At 40.4% G+C, this 21,564-nt stretch overlaps 1 protein-coding gene across 1 annotated transcript in view; it reads right to left on the bottom strand.

The window, feature by feature from the left end:
- LOC132381027 (glutathione S-transferase Mu 1-like) overlaps positions 1-19,869 on the bottom strand; it is a 54,001-nt gene extending 34,132 nt beyond the window's left edge. Inside the window, exon 1 of the mRNA XM_059950129.1 lies at positions 19,711-19,869. Within this exon, the coding sequence (XP_059806112.1) occupies positions 19,711-19,746 (36 nt within the window). The 5' untranslated portion in view covers positions 19,747-19,869. The remainder of the gene's footprint in view (positions 1-19,710) is intronic.
- Positions 19,870-21,564: the final 1,695 nt, after the last annotated feature.

Here is a 21,564-nt window from a genome sequence, read left to right as displayed (position 1 = left end):
TTTCAGTCGCAGGCGTTAGTGGTTCAGCAGCTTGGAAATAAGATCACGACTCTTGAACAATCAATTTGTGAAAAAGCACGTACAATTGAAGTGTTAGAGAAGAAGATAGAGTCGACTGCTAAAACTTTAGATCAGTACAAGTTTAAAATTACTGATCTTGAAAATCGTTCTCGCAGACAGAATTTGCGCATCATCGGAATTCCCGAAAAAGTTGAGTCCGGTGATTTAACTGAATTTTTCTCTAAATTACTGTGGGAAATTTTCGGTGGTGAAGGTTTGAAAAATGAACCTGTTATCGACCGCGCTCATAGAGTTGCGAGGCTTTCGTCTGTGCCTGATAAACCACGAGCGGTGATTGTTCGCCTTCATTATCCTCGTGAGAAAGAGCTTCTAATTCGATTAGCTCGTAAAAAAGGTATGATCTCCTACAGAAATTACTCATTTCGAATTGTTGAGGACTATTCGTATGAAGTAATGAAAGCCAGGATCGCTTTTAAACCAGTGATGGCAGAGATTCATTCGATTGGATTTAAACAAGCTTTAATGTATCCAGCGAAGCTTAGAATGGTGCTGCCCGACAACAGTCTACACTTTTTTAACACTCCTGAAGAAGCGAAGAAATTTGTTGAAGAATATCGATCCTCTAGTGCAACTTGAACTATGAGTTACATTGAAGATTTTTTTTTTTGGAGAGAGGATGTCATTTCATTTTAAGTTTTAACCCTGGAAGTTGGGTTATAACTTTTTATTTTGAACTATGGGTCTGGGTCTTTTTTTTTTTACTATTATTATTGCTTATAGATGCTGTTTTAATTTTTATAATATCCTTTTTTATACACGTTTGTATTTTGTAATAATGAATTATTTTTTCAAAATGTCATTTCTTCTTCCCATAAGTCTTTACTTTTTATAAGCGTTTATTTGCTTGCCTGTATTTAGAAATGGAACAAAGGTTTTGAATTTTTTTTTGTTTTTTTTTATATATGTTGTAGTGTCTATTAAATCTTTTTTTTTAAAAAAATTCTATTTTGATAACTTTTTTACTAAATTTTCTTATTAGATTGCTGAATTTATATTCATATTTTGTAATATGGCTTTTTCAAAATGTCGTTTCTTCTTCCCATAAGTCTTGGCTTGTGAAACGTCATCTTTGTATCTGAATATGGAATTTCTTTTTTAAAGATGTATTACATTTTTAAACTTTAATGTTCATTTTTTTTTATTAATGATTTTTCTGGTTTTACTATTTTAGTTTTTTTTTGATTTGTCTGATATGTGTGTGTATGTGTATGTATATATATATATGTAGGTATATATATATATTTTTTTTTTTTGCAACTCTATATTTTAATTAGGGTGTTATATAGTTTTTTCTTAAAAAATTTTCTTATGGAGCTGCCATCTTGAAATGGGGGTAATATTAGTATTAGTTTATGCGCCTGCCGCTTGGCTTTCTTTCAAAGGGTGGGGGGAGGGGGGAGGGATCTTTTTTCATGCTTTTGCTTTTTATTTTTTTGCTTTTAGTTTATGGGCTGACTTTAAATTGTTAATAGTGTTGAGGTGTCAGGATCTCCGGTTGCTCCTGAATCAATTTTCCTTCTTCCTAAATTGTGGGTTATGTGTCTTTTTAACCTTTTATGATACACACAATTAATATTGGTATGATGGATAAATCTATTAACTTTATCTCGTGGAATACTAATGGTTTAAATCATCCGATTAAACGTAAAAAAGATATTTAAAGTATTCCATAGATTGAACGCTAATATTATTTTTGCACAGGAGACCCATATTAGGAGGGAGGATAATCAACGTTTTTTTAGGTTCTGGAAAGGGCAACAATTTCACTCAAATTGTACCGCTAAAATTAGGGGTGTGTCTATTTTTATAGACGCCTCAATTTCGTTTACACATTATGAAATTATTTCTGATCCACAGGGTAGATTTTTGTTGATAACTGGTTCACTTTTTAATCGGAAAGTTGTTTTAGTTAATATTTATGCTCCAAACTTTGATTGTCCTGAATTTTTTAAACGTTTATTTACTTCTCTTCCTAATTTGAATGAATATATGTTGATTATGGGTGGAGACTTTAATTGTTGTTTGAATCCTTCGATGGATAGATCTAAACCTATTCGAACTCTTCCGAATAGATCAGCTTTACTTATTAATTCTTTTATGGTTGATTCTGGAATTACTGAAATATGGCGGTTTTTGAACCCTAAAGATAAAGAATTTTCATTTTTTTCACATGTATATCATAGTTATTCTAGAATTGATTATTTTCTTATTGATCATCGTTTATTAACAGATGTTATTGATTGTAAATACGATTCTATTGCTATTTCGGATCATGCGCCTTTGAAGTTATCTATCAAGATTCCGGACTCTTCTATCAATACTAGATCTTGGAGACTTAATGCTACTTTACTTCAAGATCCAGAATTTATTACCTTCATAAAACAACAAATTGACTTATTTTTTTCAACAAACTATAATGAAGAGATTGATAAAGGAATACTTTGGGACTCTTTCAAGGCTTTTATTCGTGGACAAATTATTTCATATTCCGCTGGTAAAAGAAAACAAAGATATTCAGATATAGCTTTATTGGTGGATAAAATTAAAGAAATTGATAAGATTTATTCCGTTACTCCTACCAAAGAACTTTATAAGAAGAGAGTTGAGCTTCAAATGGAACATAGTTTATTATTATCTTCTTCAATTGAGAATCAATTAATTAAGACTAGGGCTCAATTTTATATTCATAGTGATCGAACTGGTAAATTGTTAGCTAATCAATTAAAAGCTATTTCGACTAAGCGACAAATTATTAAAATTCGTAAACAAGACGGTAATTTAACTACTGATTATAAAGAAATCAATAACACTTTTCAAGATTTTTATAAATCTTTATATCAATCAGAATTTGACGGTGACCGGTTTACGATGGATAATTTTTTTAATAACTTGAATATTCCTAAACTGATAGATGAAGATTGTAGCTTGCTTGATGCTCCTATTTCTATGGATGAAATAAGAGAGGCTATCTCATCAATGAATTCAGGGAAAGCTCCTGGTCCTGATGGTTTTATTGTAGAATTTTTTAAAACTTTTTCTTTATTGCTTTCTCCTTGGCTATGTGAAATCTTTAATGATGCATTTGTTAAGAAGAGACTACCTCAATCGTTTTATGAAGCTACTATCTCTCTAATTCTTAAAAAAGATAAAGATCCTACTTTATGTGCATCTTATCGCCCTATATCATTATTAAATGTAGACTCTAAGATTCTTACAAAAATTTTAGCCATTAGATTAGAAAAGGTATTACCACAGATTATTTCAGAAGATCAAACTGGTTTTATTAGGAATCAATATTCCTTTTTTAATATTAGAAAATTGATTAACATAATTTATACTTCATCACCTACAACCCCAGAATGTGTTATCTCATTAGATGCTGAAAAAGCCTTTGATAGAGTTGAATGGACATATTTATTTAATGCATTGAGAAACTTTAACTTTAGTCCTAATTTTATATCATGGATTAAATTAATATATTATAAACCTGTTGGTTCTGTTCTTACAAATAATTATAGATCCTCTTTTTTTCAATTATCTCGTGGTACGAGACAAGGTTGTCCTTTAAGTCCTTTATTATTTAATATTGCATTAGAACCTTTAGTTATTGCTATTCGTGAGTCTCCTAATATTTTTGGTATTACCCGTAATGAGAAGTTATACAAATTATCGCTTTATGCTGATGATTTGTTGTTATATATTTCTAATCCTAGTAGGTCTATTCCTGCTATTTTATCCTTGTTGGCTCAATTTGGTAGCTTTTCTGGTTATAAGTTAAACTTAGATAAGAGTGAGTTATTCCCTTTAAACGCGCAAACTTTATTGAGTGATAGGATGCCATTTAAAGTTGTTACTGATAACTTTATCTATTTAGGTATAAAAATCACCAAGAAATATAAAGATTTATTTGGACTGAATTTTTTACCTATGCTTCATCAAATTCAGCAACTTACTACTAGATGGTCTCCCTTATTTTTATCATTAGTTGGTCGGATTAATGCTATTAAAATGATGATTTTACCGAAATTTTTATATTTATTCCAAGCTTTACCAATTTTTATTCCTAAATCTTTTTTTGATAATATTGATTCAAAAATTTCCTCATTTGTGTGGCAAAATAAAAATCCTAGGTTAAGCAAAAGGCAATTACAAAAGTCTAAAAAAGATGGTGGTCTAGCTTTACCTAACTTTAGATTTTATTATTGGGCGAATAATATTCGTAACCTAATGTACTGGAAACTAGATTTGGATTCACCTGTGTGCCCACAGTGGGTAAATTTGGAATGTAGTGAGGTTAAGGGATATTCTATATTTTCCGTTCTTGGTTCTTTTCTTCCTATTGATTTAGCCAAATTCAATAAACAGATATCTAACCCTGTTGTTAAACATACACTACGAATTTGGTTTCAATTTCGCAAATTCTTTAATCTGAAAAACTTTGCTCTGGACAGCCCTATTTTATGTAATTTTTTTTTTAAACCTTCATTGACAGATCAAGCTTTTAGTATATGGAAAAGGAAAGGTATAAAATGTTTTCGTGATCTTTTTTTTGAAGGTACTTTGATGTCTTTTGATCAACTATCCAACAAATTTGAATTACCTAAATCTAATTTTTTTTTAGATACTTACAAATTAGAAATTTCTTACATAAAATTCTTCCATCTTTTCCTAACTCAACTCCATCGGATTTTTCAGATTTGATTTTTACTTTTAATCCTTGTCAGAAGGGATTAGTAGCTTTTATTTATAACATGATTATGAAGATACAGCCAGAAATATCGGATAGAATTAGACAAGAATGGGAAAAAGAACTTCGATGTAATATATCAACAGATAAATGGGAAAAAATTTTACAAATGGTTAATTCCTCCTCTATTTGTGCTAAACATGCTTTAATACAATTTAAAATTGTACATAGAGCTTATATGTCTAAAGATAAGCTTGCCCGATTTTATTCGCATATTAATCCTCAATGTGACAGATGTCACTTAGAAGTGGCTTCATTGACTCACATGTTTTGGACATGTCCCACTTTACATAACTATTGGAAGGACATTTTTGATGTCATTTCCTCAGTATGGAGTATCGATTTACAACCCCATTTTATTACTGCAATTTTCGGTATACCAAATGAAGATGGCAATCAGCTTTCCCCTTCAATCAGACGAATGATTGCCTTTGTAACATTAATTGCCAGAAGGTCTATATTACAAAACTGGAAAGAAGTAAATCCTCCTACTACATTTCAGTGGTTCTCCCAAACTATTTCTTATTTGAGTTTGGAAAAAATCAGAAGCACTATCTTTGATTCTTCAATTAAATTTGAAGAAACCTGGGGACCATTTATTCGACACTTTCATATGAATTAATTTGGCCTATTTCAGATCCTTTTCTCTACTTATACTTGTTCAGGTATGGAGTTCCGGAGTTCTTTTCTTGACACCTTTATATATTTATAAAGTGCTATTATTGCCCATGTTAGTTTTAGTTTAGTATTTTTTTTCAATATATATTTTTTCTCATATATAATTTCAATTTTTTTTTCTTCTTTTTTCGATGATTATTTTTGTTTTTTTTTCTCATATATATTTATATAGACTTGATTGATTTATGTACCTTTTGTTGATGGATGTTTTAATAGGATATTATTATCCTATTACTAATGTAATCTCAAGTTTATTGAATCTGTAATCTATTCATTATTATGTGTTGTTTTTTTTTATATATGAAATTTAATAAAAAGATTGAAAAAGAAAGAAAGGAACTCAGCAGGCCAGGCAACGTCTGTGGAAAAGAATAAACAGTCAATGTTTCGGGCCGAGACCCTTCTTCAGGACAACTGTTTACTCCTAACCTGCTGAGTTCCTCCAGCATTTTGTGTGTGTGGCTTTGTTTCTGTGTACGCTTTTTGTTTTTGTCTCGTTTGATTTGATTGGATTTCTCTGTTCTACTGTAAATGCCTGCAAGAAAATTAATCTCAAAGGTAGTATATGGTGACAAATATGTATCTTGACAATAGATTGACTTTGAACTCGAAGGAGCCTGCACTATCCAATTAGACTCATGTGACCAGTAAACCTGGAGCTCTTTGGAACACGGGAGGAAAACCACTCAGTCTCAGGGAGGTTGTAAAAACGCCTTACAGACGGTGGCGAGAATTGAACATTGTCACTGGCTGTGTAACAGCCTTATGCGAACCCCGACACTACTGCACAACTCGAGTGAGTCAATTGTATTCAACTTCCCCAGCCAGTAATGGATTTCCGTGATCAAAATGCTGCCCAGTAGTGGGGAAATCTATCCCCAAAACCAGGGCCCTGTCTGCAGGGAAGGGGAAAGAGTTAGTGCTTCAGGTCAGGGTCCCTTCATTAGGGAGAGAACATTCAAAAACACAAAGTAAGATTATTATCAAGGTACATATGTCACCACATACCACCCTGAAATTTGTTTTATTCTGGGCAGACACAGTAAATCCAAGAAACAATAGAATCAATGACCGCACTCAACAGGGTGGACAACCAGCGTGCAAAGGCCAACTGCATAAATACAAAAGGAAAAAAAGGATAATAAATCAATAAGCAATAATTTTTAAAAAAGAGAACATGAGATCAAGAGTCTTTGAAAGTGAGCCCATAAGTTGTTGGAACAATTCAGTGATGAGGCAAGTGAAATTGAGTGAAGTTCCCCAGTTCAAGAGCCTTACGGTTGAGGGGTAATAACAGTTCCTGAACCTGGTGATGTGGGTCCTGAGGCTCCTGTAACTTCTTCCTGAGGGCAGCAGCAAGAAGAGAGCATGGCCTGGGTGGAGGGGTCCCTGATGGATGTTGATTTCTTGTGTCTATGCTCTATGGAAATGTACTCAGTGGTAAGTTGGGATTTATCCGTGATGGACCAGGCTGTATCCACTACTTTTTCTAGGACTTTCTGTTCAAGGTTGGTGGAGTTTCCATACCAGGCCATGATGCAGTCAGTCAATAATCGCTCCAGAATCAGAATTAATATCACCAGCGTACAAGACCATAAGACATAGAAGTAGGCCTATGTCTACTCCTGTTTCTGTGCTGTAATGTTCTATGGTTCTATTCAGTGGGACTAGGCAGAAAAATGGTTAGGCACAGCCAAGAAGGGCCAAAAGACCTGTTTCTGTGCTGTAATGTTCTATGGCCTATCAAGTCTTCTCCACCATTTGATCATGGCTGATCTCTTTTTCCTTTCTGCCCCAATCTCCTGCCTTCTCCCTGTATCTCTTCATGCCCTGACCAATCAAGAACCTCTTCCTTAAATATACATAAAGACTTGGCCTTCACAGCAAACTGTGGCAATGATTTCCAGATACACCACTCTCTGGCCAAAGAAATTCCTCCTCATCTCCATTCTAAAAGGATGCTCCTCTACTCTGCGACTCTCCCACCTTAGGAACACCCTCTCCACTTCCACTCCATCAAGGCCTTTCACCATTCGATGGGTTTCAAATAGGTCACCCCTCATTCTTCTGAATTCCAGTGAATACTGTTCCAGAGCCACCCAATGCTCTTATGACGAGCCGTTCAATCCTGGAATCATTTGGTGAACCTCCTTTGAACCCTCTCCAGTTTCAGCAATGAGGGGCCCAAAACTGCTCACAGTACTCCAAGTGAGGCCTCACCAGTGCTTTATAGAGTCTCAACATTACATCCTTGCTTTTTATATTCTAGTCCACTTGAAATGAATGCTAACATTGCATTTGTCTCCCTCACTACAGACTCGACCTGTAAACTAACCCTTAGGGAATCCTACACAAAGACTCCCAAATCCCTATGCACCTCAGTTTTTTGTATTTTCTCTCTATTTAGAAAATAGTCACCCCTTTCATTTCTTCAGCCAAAGTGCATGACCGTACACTTCCCGACACTGTTTCCATCCGCCATTTCTTTGCCCATTTTCCAAATCTGTCCAAAACCTTCTGTATCCTTCCTACTTCCTCAAACTCCCCTGCCCCTCCAACCTATCTTCATATCATCTGCAAACTTTACAAAGCCATCAATTCCATCATCCAAATCATAGACATATAACGTAAAAGGAATCTGTCCCATTGTAGACCACCACCAGCTTTTACTCCCACTCTTTGCCTCCTGCCTATCTGCCACTGCTTTATCCATGCCAGAATCTTTCCTGTAATACCACCGGATCATAGCTTGTTAAGCAGCCTCGTGTGTGGCACCTTGTCTGTGGCCTTCTGAAAATCCAAGTATACAACAACCAATTCTCCTTTGTCTATCCTGCTTATTATTTCTTCAAATGATTCCAACAGATTTGCTAGGCAAGATTCTCTCTTGTTTAAACCGTGCTGACTACGGCCTATTTTATCATGTGCCTCCAAGAACCCCGAGACCTCATCCATAATAATTGCCTTCAACATCTTCCTAACCACTGAGGTCAGACTACTTGGCCCATAGTTTCCTTTCTTCTGCTTCTATCCCTTCTAGATATTTAGTTTTTCAGTCTTCCAGAACCATTCTGAAATCTAGTGATTCTTGAAGAATTATTACCAATGCCTCCATAATTTCTTACCCCTGGGCTATACTCCATCTGGTCCAGGAGACAGATGTACTTTCAGACTGTTCAGTTTCCCAAGAACCATGAAATGGTAACTTCACACACTTTATGCCCCGACACCTGGAACTACCACCATACTGCTAGTGCCTTCCAGTTCTTCCAACATTTCCTCATTCCCCCACTATTTCTCCAGCAGTCTGATATCCACTCTCATCTCTCTTTTACACTTTATGTATCTGAACAAACTTTTGGTATCATTTAATATTATCAGCTAGCTTACTTTGGGATTCCATCTATATATTTTTTAGTTGCCTCCTGCTGGTATTTAAAAGATTCCCAATCCTCTAACGTCCCACTAATATTTGCTCTACTATATGCTCCCTCTTTGGCTCTTATGTTGGCTTTGACTTCTCTTGTTAGCCACAATTGTGACATCTTGCCTTCGGAATACTTCCTCCTCTTTGGGATGTATATATCCTACCCCTTCTGCATTGCTTCCAGAAATTCCAGCCATTGCTGCTCTGCCGTCATCCCTGCCAGTGTTCTTTTTCCAATTCTAGCCATCTCCTCTCTGATGCCTCTGTAACTCTGTTTACTCCACTGCAATACTGATACATCTCACTTTAGCTTCTCAAATTTCAGGGCGAATTCAATCACATTATGATCAGTTACCACCCCCCCCCCCCCCCCCCCCCAGGGTTCTTTTACCTTAAGCTCTCTAATAAATTCTGGTTCATCGTACAACACCAGAATAGCTGATCCTCTTGTGGGCTCAACCATGAGCTGTTCTAAAAAGCAATCTCATTAAATACTGTAGAAATTCCCCCTCCTCATGTATTTCACATTACCACTGCCGTAAAGTTAATAAATTTCACTCTGAATAGCTTAGGGCTTAATTCTTCAGAGCATAGAAAAATGAGAGGAGATTTGATTGAGTATACAGAATCATGAGGGGTGCAGATAGGTTAAATGGGGTACATGATATGTCCAGGGAGTGGTAACGTTCCTGGTGTTGTGTCCATTCTAGGGCAGCTCACTCACCTTTGGTCCTTACCGGATACTCAGCTCTCACCTGTGGCCCCACGTAGCTGTTTGCATGTGACAGCAGCCACATCCCAGTACACTGTTTCAACAGGTAGGCTAAACCAGGCGAGGGTAGCCAGGGGGCCTCATACCCCAGAGAGGTAAGCGAATGCCTAACCTAGCACACGAGTCAGCTCTGGCAGACTGGGCGGACGAGATCAACAGTGAGATTCAACAGTCAGGAAGACTGTTTTGCAAAGCACTGTGGAGTCTGGAGTGCGTGGAAAGGCAGAGAGATATTTTGGCCATCCGCTGCAAACGAGGAAGACCCCAGTTGCGTTGACTACTTGTATCATTGGATCTGGACTTCCAATGACAAGAGAATGAAGCTGCTCCAGTGCACTGGCTTTTCCACTTTAAAAAACACCCACAAGGGTACCCCGTCATCGTTGGACATGGACATCACCAGCAGATAGGGTAAGTGCAAGCTGGCTTTTTCCACTGAGGTTGGGTGAGGCTAAAGTAGAGGTCATGGGTTAAGGGTGAAAGGTGGAATGTTTAAGGGAGGAACTTCTTCACTCGGGGGGTGGTGAGAGTGTGGAACAAACTACTGGCGGAAGTGTGTTTGATTTTCAACAGTGAAAAGAAATTTAGATGGACACTTGAATGGGAGGGGTACAAAAGGCTCTGGTCTAGGTGCAGATCGATGGGCCCAGGCAGGAAGTTCAGCATGGACCAGATGGGACAAACAGACTGTTTCTATACAGTAGTGTTCTGTGTCTATGGTCTAAATAGCAGAAGCAGACAACATCCTGAACCTGCCACCCCTCCAAATGTTTCCTGCTCCACTGCGGGCAGAATCTACAGGCGCAGCATGCAGTTCATCAAGTGGACTGGGAGCAGTTCTGGTCAAGGCATACGTGGGGGGGGGGGGTGGTTTCTTCTTTTTCTTTGTTACTGCGTATGTTAATCAAAATGGCTTCTTAGTTTTGTTAAAAGTAGGAATGCTTCTTTGTTGCGAGAGAATTGTTTGTTTGGGTTAAAATTCACTGATAACGAGAATTGTATTCCTTTGTAAACCAATTGGGATTAGTGATGTTCTTTCTTCTGAGTCTGTAAGCTATTGTTGGCGGGCTTTTGGGGAGATCGGCGTGAGGGGGAGAGAGAGAGGACATGATGCTGTAAACTGGGTGAGGAATGGACCCCAAGTGGGGATCCAAGGCCAGGAGGTACCCCAAGGAGAGGATACGAAGATAGATGTGCTTGGTTGACCACTTCAGGTGGTCCTGAGCTGCGAGTCGAGGAGTTCGGAGGGGATCGAATGGTGGCCAGAACACTTCAGTAATTGAGCTCCAACGGTTGTGCATGAAGTGGTTTGGACTTTGATAAGTTTGGCACCTTTTCTTTCTCTTCATATATACTGTATCGTTATTAATCATTTCATTATAGTAATCTTTATAAATTGTAATCATTTAATCACATATGGTGTACTGTCTGTTATTTGGCGAGGCGGGGACATCACACAGCATTCACACAAGCTGATTACCCAGTTTGGCGGGGCCGAAGGCTGCTCCCCCAGACGAGAACGAGCTGAGCGAGACTGAGGAGACCCGGGGGTTACACATAGTTCTTAAATAAATTTGCTGATGATACAGCCATTGTTGGTAGAATCTCGGATGGCGACGAGAGGCCGTACAGAAGTGAGATATGCCAACTAGTGGAGTGGCATTGCAGCAACCACTGGCACTCAATGTCAGTAAGACTTCAGGAAGGGTCAGACAAAGGAACACATACCAATCCGCAGAGGGATCGGAAGTGGAGAGTGAGCTGTTTCAAGTTACTGGGTGTCAAGATCTCGGAGGGCCTAACCTGGTCCTAACATATTGATGCAGTTATAAAGAACACAAGACAGCAACTATACTTCATTTGGAATTTGAAGAGATTTGGTATGTCAACAAATACAGAATCAGAATCAGGTTTATTATCACCAGTATCTGACATGAAGTATACTCAAAAACTTCTATAGTTGTACTGTGGAGGGCATTCCGACAGGCTGCATCACCATCAGGTATGGAGGGTTGGGCTACTGCACAGGACCAGAAGAAGCTACAGAGGGTCGTAAATTTAATCGGCTCCATCTTGGGTACTAGCATACCAAGTACCAAGGACGTCCAGAGTCTATTATTAAGGACCTCCAGCACTCAGGGCATGCCCTTTTCTCACTGTCACCATCAGGAATGTTGTTTCATTTTATTGTGTACTGTACCAGCAGTTTATGGTCAAAATTACAATAAACTTGAGGTAGGAGGTACAGAAGTCTGAAGACACTCACTCAGCTACTCAGGAACAGCTTCTTCCCCTCTGCCATTCAATTCCTAAATGGGCATTGAACCAGTGAACACTACCTCTTTTTTTAAAAAAATATATATATATTTGCACAATTTTTAATCTACTCTATATACATACACTGCAATTGATATACTTATTTATTTATCATCATTATTTTCTTCTTCTTCTAGATTATATATTGAACTGCTGCTGCTAAGTTAACAAATTTCACAATGCATGCCAGTGTTAATAAAAACTGATTCGTCAGCTGGAAGTCACCAGGAATGAAAAGCTAAAAAGGGATTTTTTTTAAAAAATGATTGACTGAAGAAAAAGAGGAATGGGTAAACACCCAAAAGAAACTGAACTCTACCCTAGTGTTCTTATTTATTCACATGAATTGACATTTAATACTTAAGGAAGGCAACACACCCTCTAACCCAAAGTCCCAAAGCACGACAAGAAAGCAGCCTAGAGTCGACCTTGCAATGAAGTGCTCTCAGGAATTTCCGTATAGGAGCTGTGTCAAAGAAAGGCAGCCCGAGGAGGATCATCACAGATCCTATTAGAAAAGATAATTAACCGATCCCCACCCTCGCCCACATACAGCTGATTACTTTCCTTGGACCAAAGCAGGCGAATGCAACTATCTCGGACAAATGACTAGGTTGGCATTGACAAGTTGGGTCAAAGGATGTTTCAATAGATGACATAGGAGCAGAATTAGACAGTTCGGTCCAGTGAGTCTGCTCCACCATCAAATCATCATGATTTACTTTCTGTCCCAACCCCATTCTCCCTGTAACCTTTGATACTCTTACTAATCAAGAACCTATCAACCTCTGTTTTAAATATACCCGATGACTTGGCCTCTATAGCTGTCTGTGGCAATGAATTCCAGACTGACCACCCTCTGGTTTAAAAAAAATTCCTCCTCATCTCTGTCCTAAAGGGACATCCTCGTATTCTGAGTCTATGCCCTCTGGTCCTACAATCTTCCACTGGATGCACTTCTGTAGAAAAATTTGCCAACCACAGTCACAGTCATGGATAAGACCATGATCACTCACATATGGCTCAGCACAAAATGATGATAGTGCTGGGGGGAGCAAGGTGTGAATGCACAGGCAAGTTTGATTTTACTCAAGAGTTGGGTGTACATGGAACGTGCTACCAAATAGTGGCAGAGGCAAACACATTAGGGACATGGGCTATAGAAAACTGGAGGACTATGCAGGAGGAACGTGTTTGATTGATATTAAGAACAGGTTATAAGGTCAGTACAGTATTGTGGGTCCAATGGCCTGTACCGTGCTTTAATATACCATGTTCCATACTTCTAAGGACTCCTTTTCTCTGTTCACAGGACATTTAAGAAGTGTATATTTTTATCTTCTCGATCAACACTGTAGACAATTCAAGTCGTGCTTAATAAAATTTCTTGTTCTTGGAACATTGTGATAAAAGTAGAACAGAGTAAAAGATTACAGAAGGAATGGAGACAGGCTAACCCCTAATGACATCGATGGATCTGGGGTTGAGAGGATAAACAGCTTCAAGTCCCTCTGCATCCACATCACCGGGGACCCCACAGGGTCTGTACCCACCAGCTGTGTGGTGAAAAAGGCACAACAGCACCTCTTTCACCTCAGACAGTTGAGGAAGTTTGGTAGGGGCCCCCAAAAACTTTCAACAGGGGCACAACTGAGAGCATCCTGACTGGCTGCATCACTGCCTGGTATGGGAACAGTACTTCCCTCAATCGCAGAGCTCTGCAGAGAGTGGTGTGGACAACCCAGCACATCTGTAGTTGTGAACTTCCCACGATTCGGGGCATTTACAAGGCCAGGCGTGTGAAAAGGGCCCGTAGGATCATTGGGGACCCAAGCTATCCCTACCACAATCTATTCCATCTGCTATCATCTGGGAAATGGTACCACAGCATAAAAGCCAGGACCAACAGGCTCCGGGACAGCTTCTTCCACCAGGCCATCAGACTGATGAACTCACGCTGACTTGAGTGTACTCTATTATATTGACTGTTCCATTTATTATAAATTACTACGATTGCACATTGCACATTTAAATGGAGACAAAATGCAAAGATTTTTACTCGTGTATGTGAAGGATGCAAGAAATAAAAGTCAATTCAATTCGATGGTACTGCTAACATACAGAAATTCCAACAGATGGAAATTCCAGTTCTACAGGGAAAAGTTAGCAGCCTTCACAACAAACCATGAGCAAAAAAAGACAGATAATAAATTTCCAAATAAAAAATGTATAGCACCAAACCATGGAAAAGAAAAATAATCAAAAGTTTAAAGTAAATTTATTGTCAAAGTATGTATGTCACCATTTACTATCCTGAGATTCATTTTCATGCAAACACTCACAGTAGAACAAATTAGTAGAACAGAATCAGTGACGAACTACATACCAAGAGTGACAATCCAATGAAAAGACACACCATGCCAATACAAAAAAAATAAACAAATAAATAATCTGACACACAGTTTTAGTCCTCTTGGCAATGATCCAGAGAGCTGCGATAGCTGCAGTCAGGGCTTTATGCTTTGGCTCTTGGTGAGGTCACCATGCCAAACAGGTCAAAGGGTAAAGGCCAGACTAAGAGCAGACATCCCACCTCTCCCGGAAGTTCCGGGAGTCTCCCGCATATTGATAGCGGCTCCCCGACGCCCACAAATTATATACAAATCGATTTTTTTTGAGAGGGAGGGGGAGAATACTGATTGGTCTCTCTTCGTGCTAAGTAGACCCATCAGTTTTCTCTGTGGGCGGGCTTTATAGTCGACCTCAAAAATAATGACAGTGTTGCTCGCTGCACTGTTTGTAACAGTGACTTTTCTGTTGCCCATGGTGGGTTCAAATGGAAAAGACATGTTGAGGTGGGTTTAACAGGTGTCATTCGTTCATTAGCATAGCTGACGTTATTTAAACTGGCTGGCTAGCTGCTAAGGATCTACTCTATTGATGTCCTATGTGACGAGGCCAAACTCCCTGTAGACTTGCTTTACATTGTACAAAGTAAATGTACAATGTAGTAACAGAATTAAAAAACTCCATGATAATATAAGTACATATTTAATGTCACATTTTCTATATATACCCAACTTGGTTTACAGATTAGACAGAATCACCGAAGTATTACATACACCGTTGGAGGTCGACTGGGGGTGGGGAGATACGGGGTTGCTACCTCCCTGAAACGAGTTTTTGCAGGGTGGCATGTCTGGTTCTCCAGATTCCGTTCAGCACTAGCAACCCTGACTGGTCAAACAAAATGGCTACAGAAATAGAAATGAAGTATCCTTCCACATCTGTGTGTGTGTGTGTGTGTGTGACGGTATTCCCAAGTCTCCACCCGTGACTTACAGACCCCTGAAGAGCGGAGGAAGCACAGAGTCCAGAGACAACAGGGCACCCTACCGTGGATGCAGAAATGAGGACCCTGAACCACACCAGAGAAGATGACAGAGGACAGATCGTGATGAAGCACCTTCATTGCTGTCCGAAATGCAGGTGGTAGGTATAACAGGCAATCAAAAAGAAAATAGAGAGCCTGAATTGTAGCATCCTTGAAAATGAGTCCAAAGGTTGTGGAATCAGTTCAGTGAGACAAAATCCTTGAAGAAAAAAAAATATCAAGAACAGGAGAGTGGATGAATTGAAAGCAAACAGTCACACTACGGAACTGCAAGGGACAACATGCAGGGCAGCAACAGCTTCACTACATTGGCTGAAGTGTTTTAAGAATCAAGGTCTGTGAAAAGCAACACAAATGCAAGTCTCAATCTCTTCTGGTCACAGACCTTAGGGTGGTAGTAATTAACACAATGGAAAAGAAGGGAAAAAAATCAGAAGGTTCCAACTGCCACCACAGTCATGGGAGGGGAGGGGAGGCAGACAAGTCCCAAAAGGAAAGTTAAGCAGATGAGGAAGTGCTCTGAACAGTTCTTCCACAAAAACCAGTCATGATTAAGCAGGACTGAGGCTCCCACTTCCCTCAGCACACAAAGCTGACAGTAAGAACGATACTACCCCCACTTCACCACCCACCCCATTCCCGTAGACTGAATTTTTTTATTCCCCCCCCCCCCCCCATAGTTGTTGCCTGGCCTGCTGAGCTCCTCCAGCACATAAAGTGGAAGTGCTGGAATGCGTAACAACAGGCATTCTGCTACAGGAACTCAACAAATTCACCAGCAGCAGTGGAGGGAAAGCAATTGTCAATGTTTCAGGTTGCAAATCCTTTTTTCTATGGGCTTCTGTCATCAACCATAAAATGGATAACATTGTGGTCTCCATCCCACAAGCTCTACACTAAAAATCAAGGCTGAAGTAAACCAAGTTCCTTCTACAGGAGAATTGAGGATATAAAAAAAATAAATTTTGAACCCAAGTAAGCTCTAGTTAAAAGAATAATTGGGACTGAACAGGAATTTTTGAACTGAAGTAAACACTGTCTTCAGCAGTTAGAAAAATAAGCAGCTCATACTGGTTCCCTTTTAATTGGCAGAGAGACTAACAGGATTGATAAATAATATGTTGTACCCTTATTTGAGTAAGGTGGGGGGGGGGCTCACCGATAATGACAGGAATGAATATCCATCCATAATTAAGTCAGGGCCTAGCAAGGGAATAACTGATGAGGACTGGACAGCAAATCCATCTGCAATTAAACCTTGATTCAGTGGATTCTCTTGTCTGTAACTAAGTCTTGCACCAACAGACTTGGTGGGCGTGCCAGTTTAAATAACACCTTGCAATAGGAATGAATCGGGCCTATTATGCACAAGTGGCCCCAGTTTTGCAAACGTTCGCTTTACGACACCTCGCTTTTACGAGAGACATACATTAATTACCCGTTTTCACTAACCAAAAAGTTTTCGCTTTTACGAAAAAAGGCAGCACACGCCCCCGAGCAGCCAAGATCCTCCCTCAGAACTGCATTCAGCACCAAGCCGCCACAGTTTAAACATGTGTCTGTGAGCATCTGTGCTGCTGCATGGCAGGACAAGTATTAGTAATAATTATTGGGTTCAGGACTGTAAGGATGGAATTTACTATCACCAGGCACAAAAATTTCTATGCAGGATTTTGATATTTGAGACAGATGCTTCCCAGAATAACTGATGCCAAGATTAAGGAAAGCATTTTTGTTGGTCCACAAATCAAACAGGTCATCAATGACAGGCCATTTGAAGAATTTCTAGTGGGACCGGAGAAAATCACATGGAAGGCATTCAAAGAAGTTGTTGAAATTTTTCTCGGCATCTACAGAGCACCAAGCTACATGCAGCTGGTTGAAAGCATGCTTCAAGCACATAAAACCATGAAATGCAATGTGTCACTAAAGATTCATTTTCTGCATTCCCATTTAGATTTCTTCCCTGCAAATCTTGGTGCTGTTAGTGACAAGCATGGTGAAAGGTTTCACCAGGCATTGCCATCATGGAGAAAAGATAACAGGGCAACTGGAATCCATCAATGCTGGCAAATTATTGTTGGACACTTAAGCAAGAAGCCTCAGACACTGAATACAAATGAAAATCGTTAACAAAATATTTTTAACTTCGTTGAACTATTGCAAAGCATCAGCACCATTATGCAATTAAATACATTATATTCAATAAAAGTTAATTTGCTGTTTCTGCAAATTCTTATGTGATACAAGTATTCTGAAATTATATTTGTGTTCATCTTCAAGCAGTCTACATTGAACAAAAAAATTCTGAAGCAACAAAATTTTTTCAAAAGTGTTGTCCAGTGTTGCACAAAATTTCTCACAGGTGCGACCCAACTTAACTTTTATACATTGTAGGAGATCAGAGAGATAAAAGTTAACACCACCTCAAGGGTAAACAGCAAATCATTGGGGTGAGGGTGGGGGAAAAGAGGGCTATGTGTAACACAGGAGATTTTGCTCTGGATTTCCAGCATCAACAACACACACAGGATGCTGGTGGAACTCAGCAGGTCAGGCAGCATCTATGGAGGGGGGTCCCACTTTTTTCTAGCTGAGCATAGGTGCTCTGCGAAGCAGTCTCCCAATCTACGTCAAATCTCACTGATATACAGGAGACCACACCAGGAGCACCGGATACAGTAGATTATCCCAACAGACCCACAGATGAATTATCACTTCACCAGGAAGAACTGTTTTGGGGCCCTGAATGTTCATGAAGGAGAAGGTGTAGGGACAGGTGTAGCACTTGTTCAGCTTGCAAGTGCCAGGAGGGAGATCAGTAGGGAGGGTCAAACACATGAGGGTGCCGTATAGGGAGCAATCACTACGGATAGCAGAAAGTGAGGGGGGGGGGGGGAGGAGGAAAGATATGCTTGGTGGTGGGATCATGTTGGAGATGGCCGTAGTTGCAGAGAATTATGTGCTGGACGCAGAGGCTGGTGGGGTGGTACGTGAGGGCAAGAGGAACTTTATCCCTGGTGGATGGCAGGAGAATGGGGTGAAAGTTGGAGGCAAACTTGAAGAAGTGTCCAGGAACTTGGCACAGGAGCAGGAAACAGAACCAATGCAGTGACTGAAAAGTTGGGGAGTGACACCAATTTGGCCTTGGAACAAATACTGCTACTGCTCCACACAGCCGGCAAAAAGGCTACATGTCAGAATGGGACCCATTCTGACATGTCAATCCACAGCCTCCTCCACTGTCGCAAAGCAGCCACAGTCAGGGTTGGGGGGGCAACATCTTGTATTCCATCTCGGTAGCCTCCAACCTCCCCGTAATGCCCCTCCCCACCTCTCCTTCACCACTCCCCACTCTCACCTTATCTCCCTATCTACCCATCACCTTCCTCTGGTGTTTCTCTATTTTTTTTTCTCTTCCATGGTCTTCTCCTTTCAGATTTCCCCTTCTCTAGCTCCGTATCTTTTTCACCAACTTCCAAGGTCTTTACTTCACCCCTCCCCACCCCCGCTTCACCTATCACCTTGTATTTCTTCCTCCCTTCTCCCACCTTCTTATTCTTCAGTCCTGATGAATGGTTTCTGCAGGAAACGTTGACTGTTCACTCATTTCCGTAGATGCTGCTGGCCTGCCGAGTTCCTCTAGCATTTTGTGTGTGTGTTGCCTCGATCTCTATGCATCTCCAGATTTTCTCTTGTTTCAGGGTTGCAAGCTTGTAGGAGTGCTCCCGAAATTAAAACGATAAAGGCAGAGAACCCAAGATCGCCTTTTTTTCAAAAAAAACTCAAAAACCCATTATTGCAAGTTTTAGCCAAACAAAAGCAAGGAAGGAAAATTCTGATTTAGGGAAAAGTTCTGCACTGAAAATTGGCGCGCTAAAGAGAGAAGTGAAAGCGAGAGAAGACAAAGACCCCGAAGAGATCGGCAGGACAATGCAAACACGACAGTTTCGGCAGACGCTGGAAACCTTGAGCGGAATACACAAAATGCTGGGTGAGCTCATTAACTGCTGGTAAACTCAGGTTGGAGGAGAAACACTTCGTACTCTGTCGAGGTCACCTCCGACCATGAACACAATTTTTTTCTAACTTGCTGTACTTTCTCCGCCGAATTCATCCACCTCCCCCGCCCCAACCCGCCTGCTCGTACTCTCCCTCCTCACCGCCCCCCACTTCTCATTTCGATTACCGCCCCCATTTCTTTTCCAGCCCTGACTCCATAGCTGCCTGACTTGCTGAGTTCTTCCAGCATTCTGCCGTGTGCATGGAAGCTGCTGAATTTTTCGGTTCCTTACCCCGCGGATGTCCCAATAGCCCAGTATCATCACCATCTTCGCAAAAAGTACTCTCCGGCCAGCAAACACAGACAACAACCTCCCAGTCCCGTCGCCAAATACTCTCCGACTCTCCGAGCCAGTTATATAGTTTGCCTCGGGTTCGGGGCGGTCCCGGTGAATTTTTTTTTAATCGATTCTGCCGTGCATTTGATATTTCTATATCATTTCAGTTATCTTGTATGTATATCGGTTAATTAAACATCCTTGTTTGTTTAAATAATTCATTAGGGGTTTTGTATAAATGCTAGTGTTGCAGGCGTCATCACGATGCCACGTGATAGCCTCGATTAGTGATTAAGTCCGACCCACAGTCCCCGATTGTCTTTGAGTTAATTTAATGTCGTACAGTTGTAACAGCTAACACTGGCGACGAGGTATCGTTAGACGATCCGTTCAAGCGGAGCGTCTGTGAGGGACGGTCGAGCTTTAAAGAGACAGGCCAGCGCCCACAAAATGCTGGGGGAACTCGGCAGGCTAGGCAGCTGCGACGGAAAAGAGTGAACTGTCGGCGTTTTGGACCGAGACCCTTCAGCAGGACTAGAGGGGAAAAAAAGCTGAGGAGTAGATTTAGAATGTGGGGGGAGGGGAGAGAGGGGCACGAGGTGATAGGTGAAACTGGGAGGGGGAAGGATGAAGCCAAGGGTTGGGAAGTTGATTTGGTGAAAGAGACATAAAGCCATGGAAGAAAGAAAAAGGAAGACGGAGCACCCGAGAGAGGCAGTGAGCATTCAAAGAGATAAGATGAGAGAAAAGGGAATGGGAAATGGTGAAGGGATGGGGGGGCATTAGCAGAAGTTTGAGAAATCAGTGTTCATGCCATCAGGTTGGAAGCTACCCAAACGGAATATAAGGTGGTGTTCCTCCAACAAAAGTGTGTCCTCATCACAACAGTGGAGGAGACCAAGGATGGACAGATCGGGATGGGAATGGGAAAGTGGATTTAAAAGGGTGGCCATTGGGAGATCCCACTTTTTCTGCCAGATGGAGTGCAGGTGCTCAGCAAAGCGGTCTCCCAATCTATGCTGGGTCTCACCAATATACAGGTGGCCGCACTGGGAGCACCAAACGCACTTATGTGACCTCAAAAGACTCTCGGGTGAAGCAGTGCCTCAACTTGAAGGACTAGTTCGGGCCCTGAATGGTAGGGAGGAGGCATAGGGGCAGGTGTAACACTTGCTCCACTTGCAAGGATAAGTGCCAGGAGGGGGATCAGTGGGGAGAGATGAATGAACAATGGTGTCTCATAGGGAGTAATCCCTGTGGAAAGCAGAAATTGGGGGGGGGGGGCAGGAAGAGGTACTTGGTGGTGGGGTCCCATTATGATGTGGAGAGATGTCAAGTTTAAAGGCTGTAAATGGAAAAAATCAGGGTTCATAAAAAGTGAGTAACAGGTGATAATTTAAAATAATCATAAATGGCTGACTACATTGGAAAGATTAACAGTAAATTGTGTTTTTTTAAAAAACCATTCTGTGTTGTCAGCCCTGTCCTAAACCACAATGACAATTTTGCTGAGCTTTTTGGGTTTAAGGTAATAGAATTTGCTACTAAGTTTGACTGCTCCAACCAAACCTGCAGAAATGAGCTTTCCTAATGCAATGCAGAAATATTTAAAACCCAAGCCATTGTTGATTGCAGAATGCTTTAGGTTTCATAAGCAGAATCAAAAGGAACGGGAGTCCATTTTAGCGTATGTGGCTGAATTGAAGAGATTGAGCATTGCAAGTTCCATAATGGGCTTTATGATGCACTGAAAGATTGTTTAGTTTGTCAAATCTTAAAAGATAGCATTCAAAAATGGCTCCTAATTGA

The sequence above is a fragment of the Hypanus sabinus genome, chromosome 25 (assembly GCF_030144855.1).
Source record: "Hypanus sabinus isolate sHypSab1 chromosome 25, sHypSab1.hap1, whole genome shotgun sequence".
NCBI classification, from domain to species: domain Eukaryota; kingdom Metazoa; phylum Chordata; class Chondrichthyes; order Myliobatiformes; family Dasyatidae; genus Hypanus; species Hypanus sabinus.
Note: the sequence above shows the minus strand (reverse complement) of the source record. Positions and strands in the feature narration are given on the sequence as shown.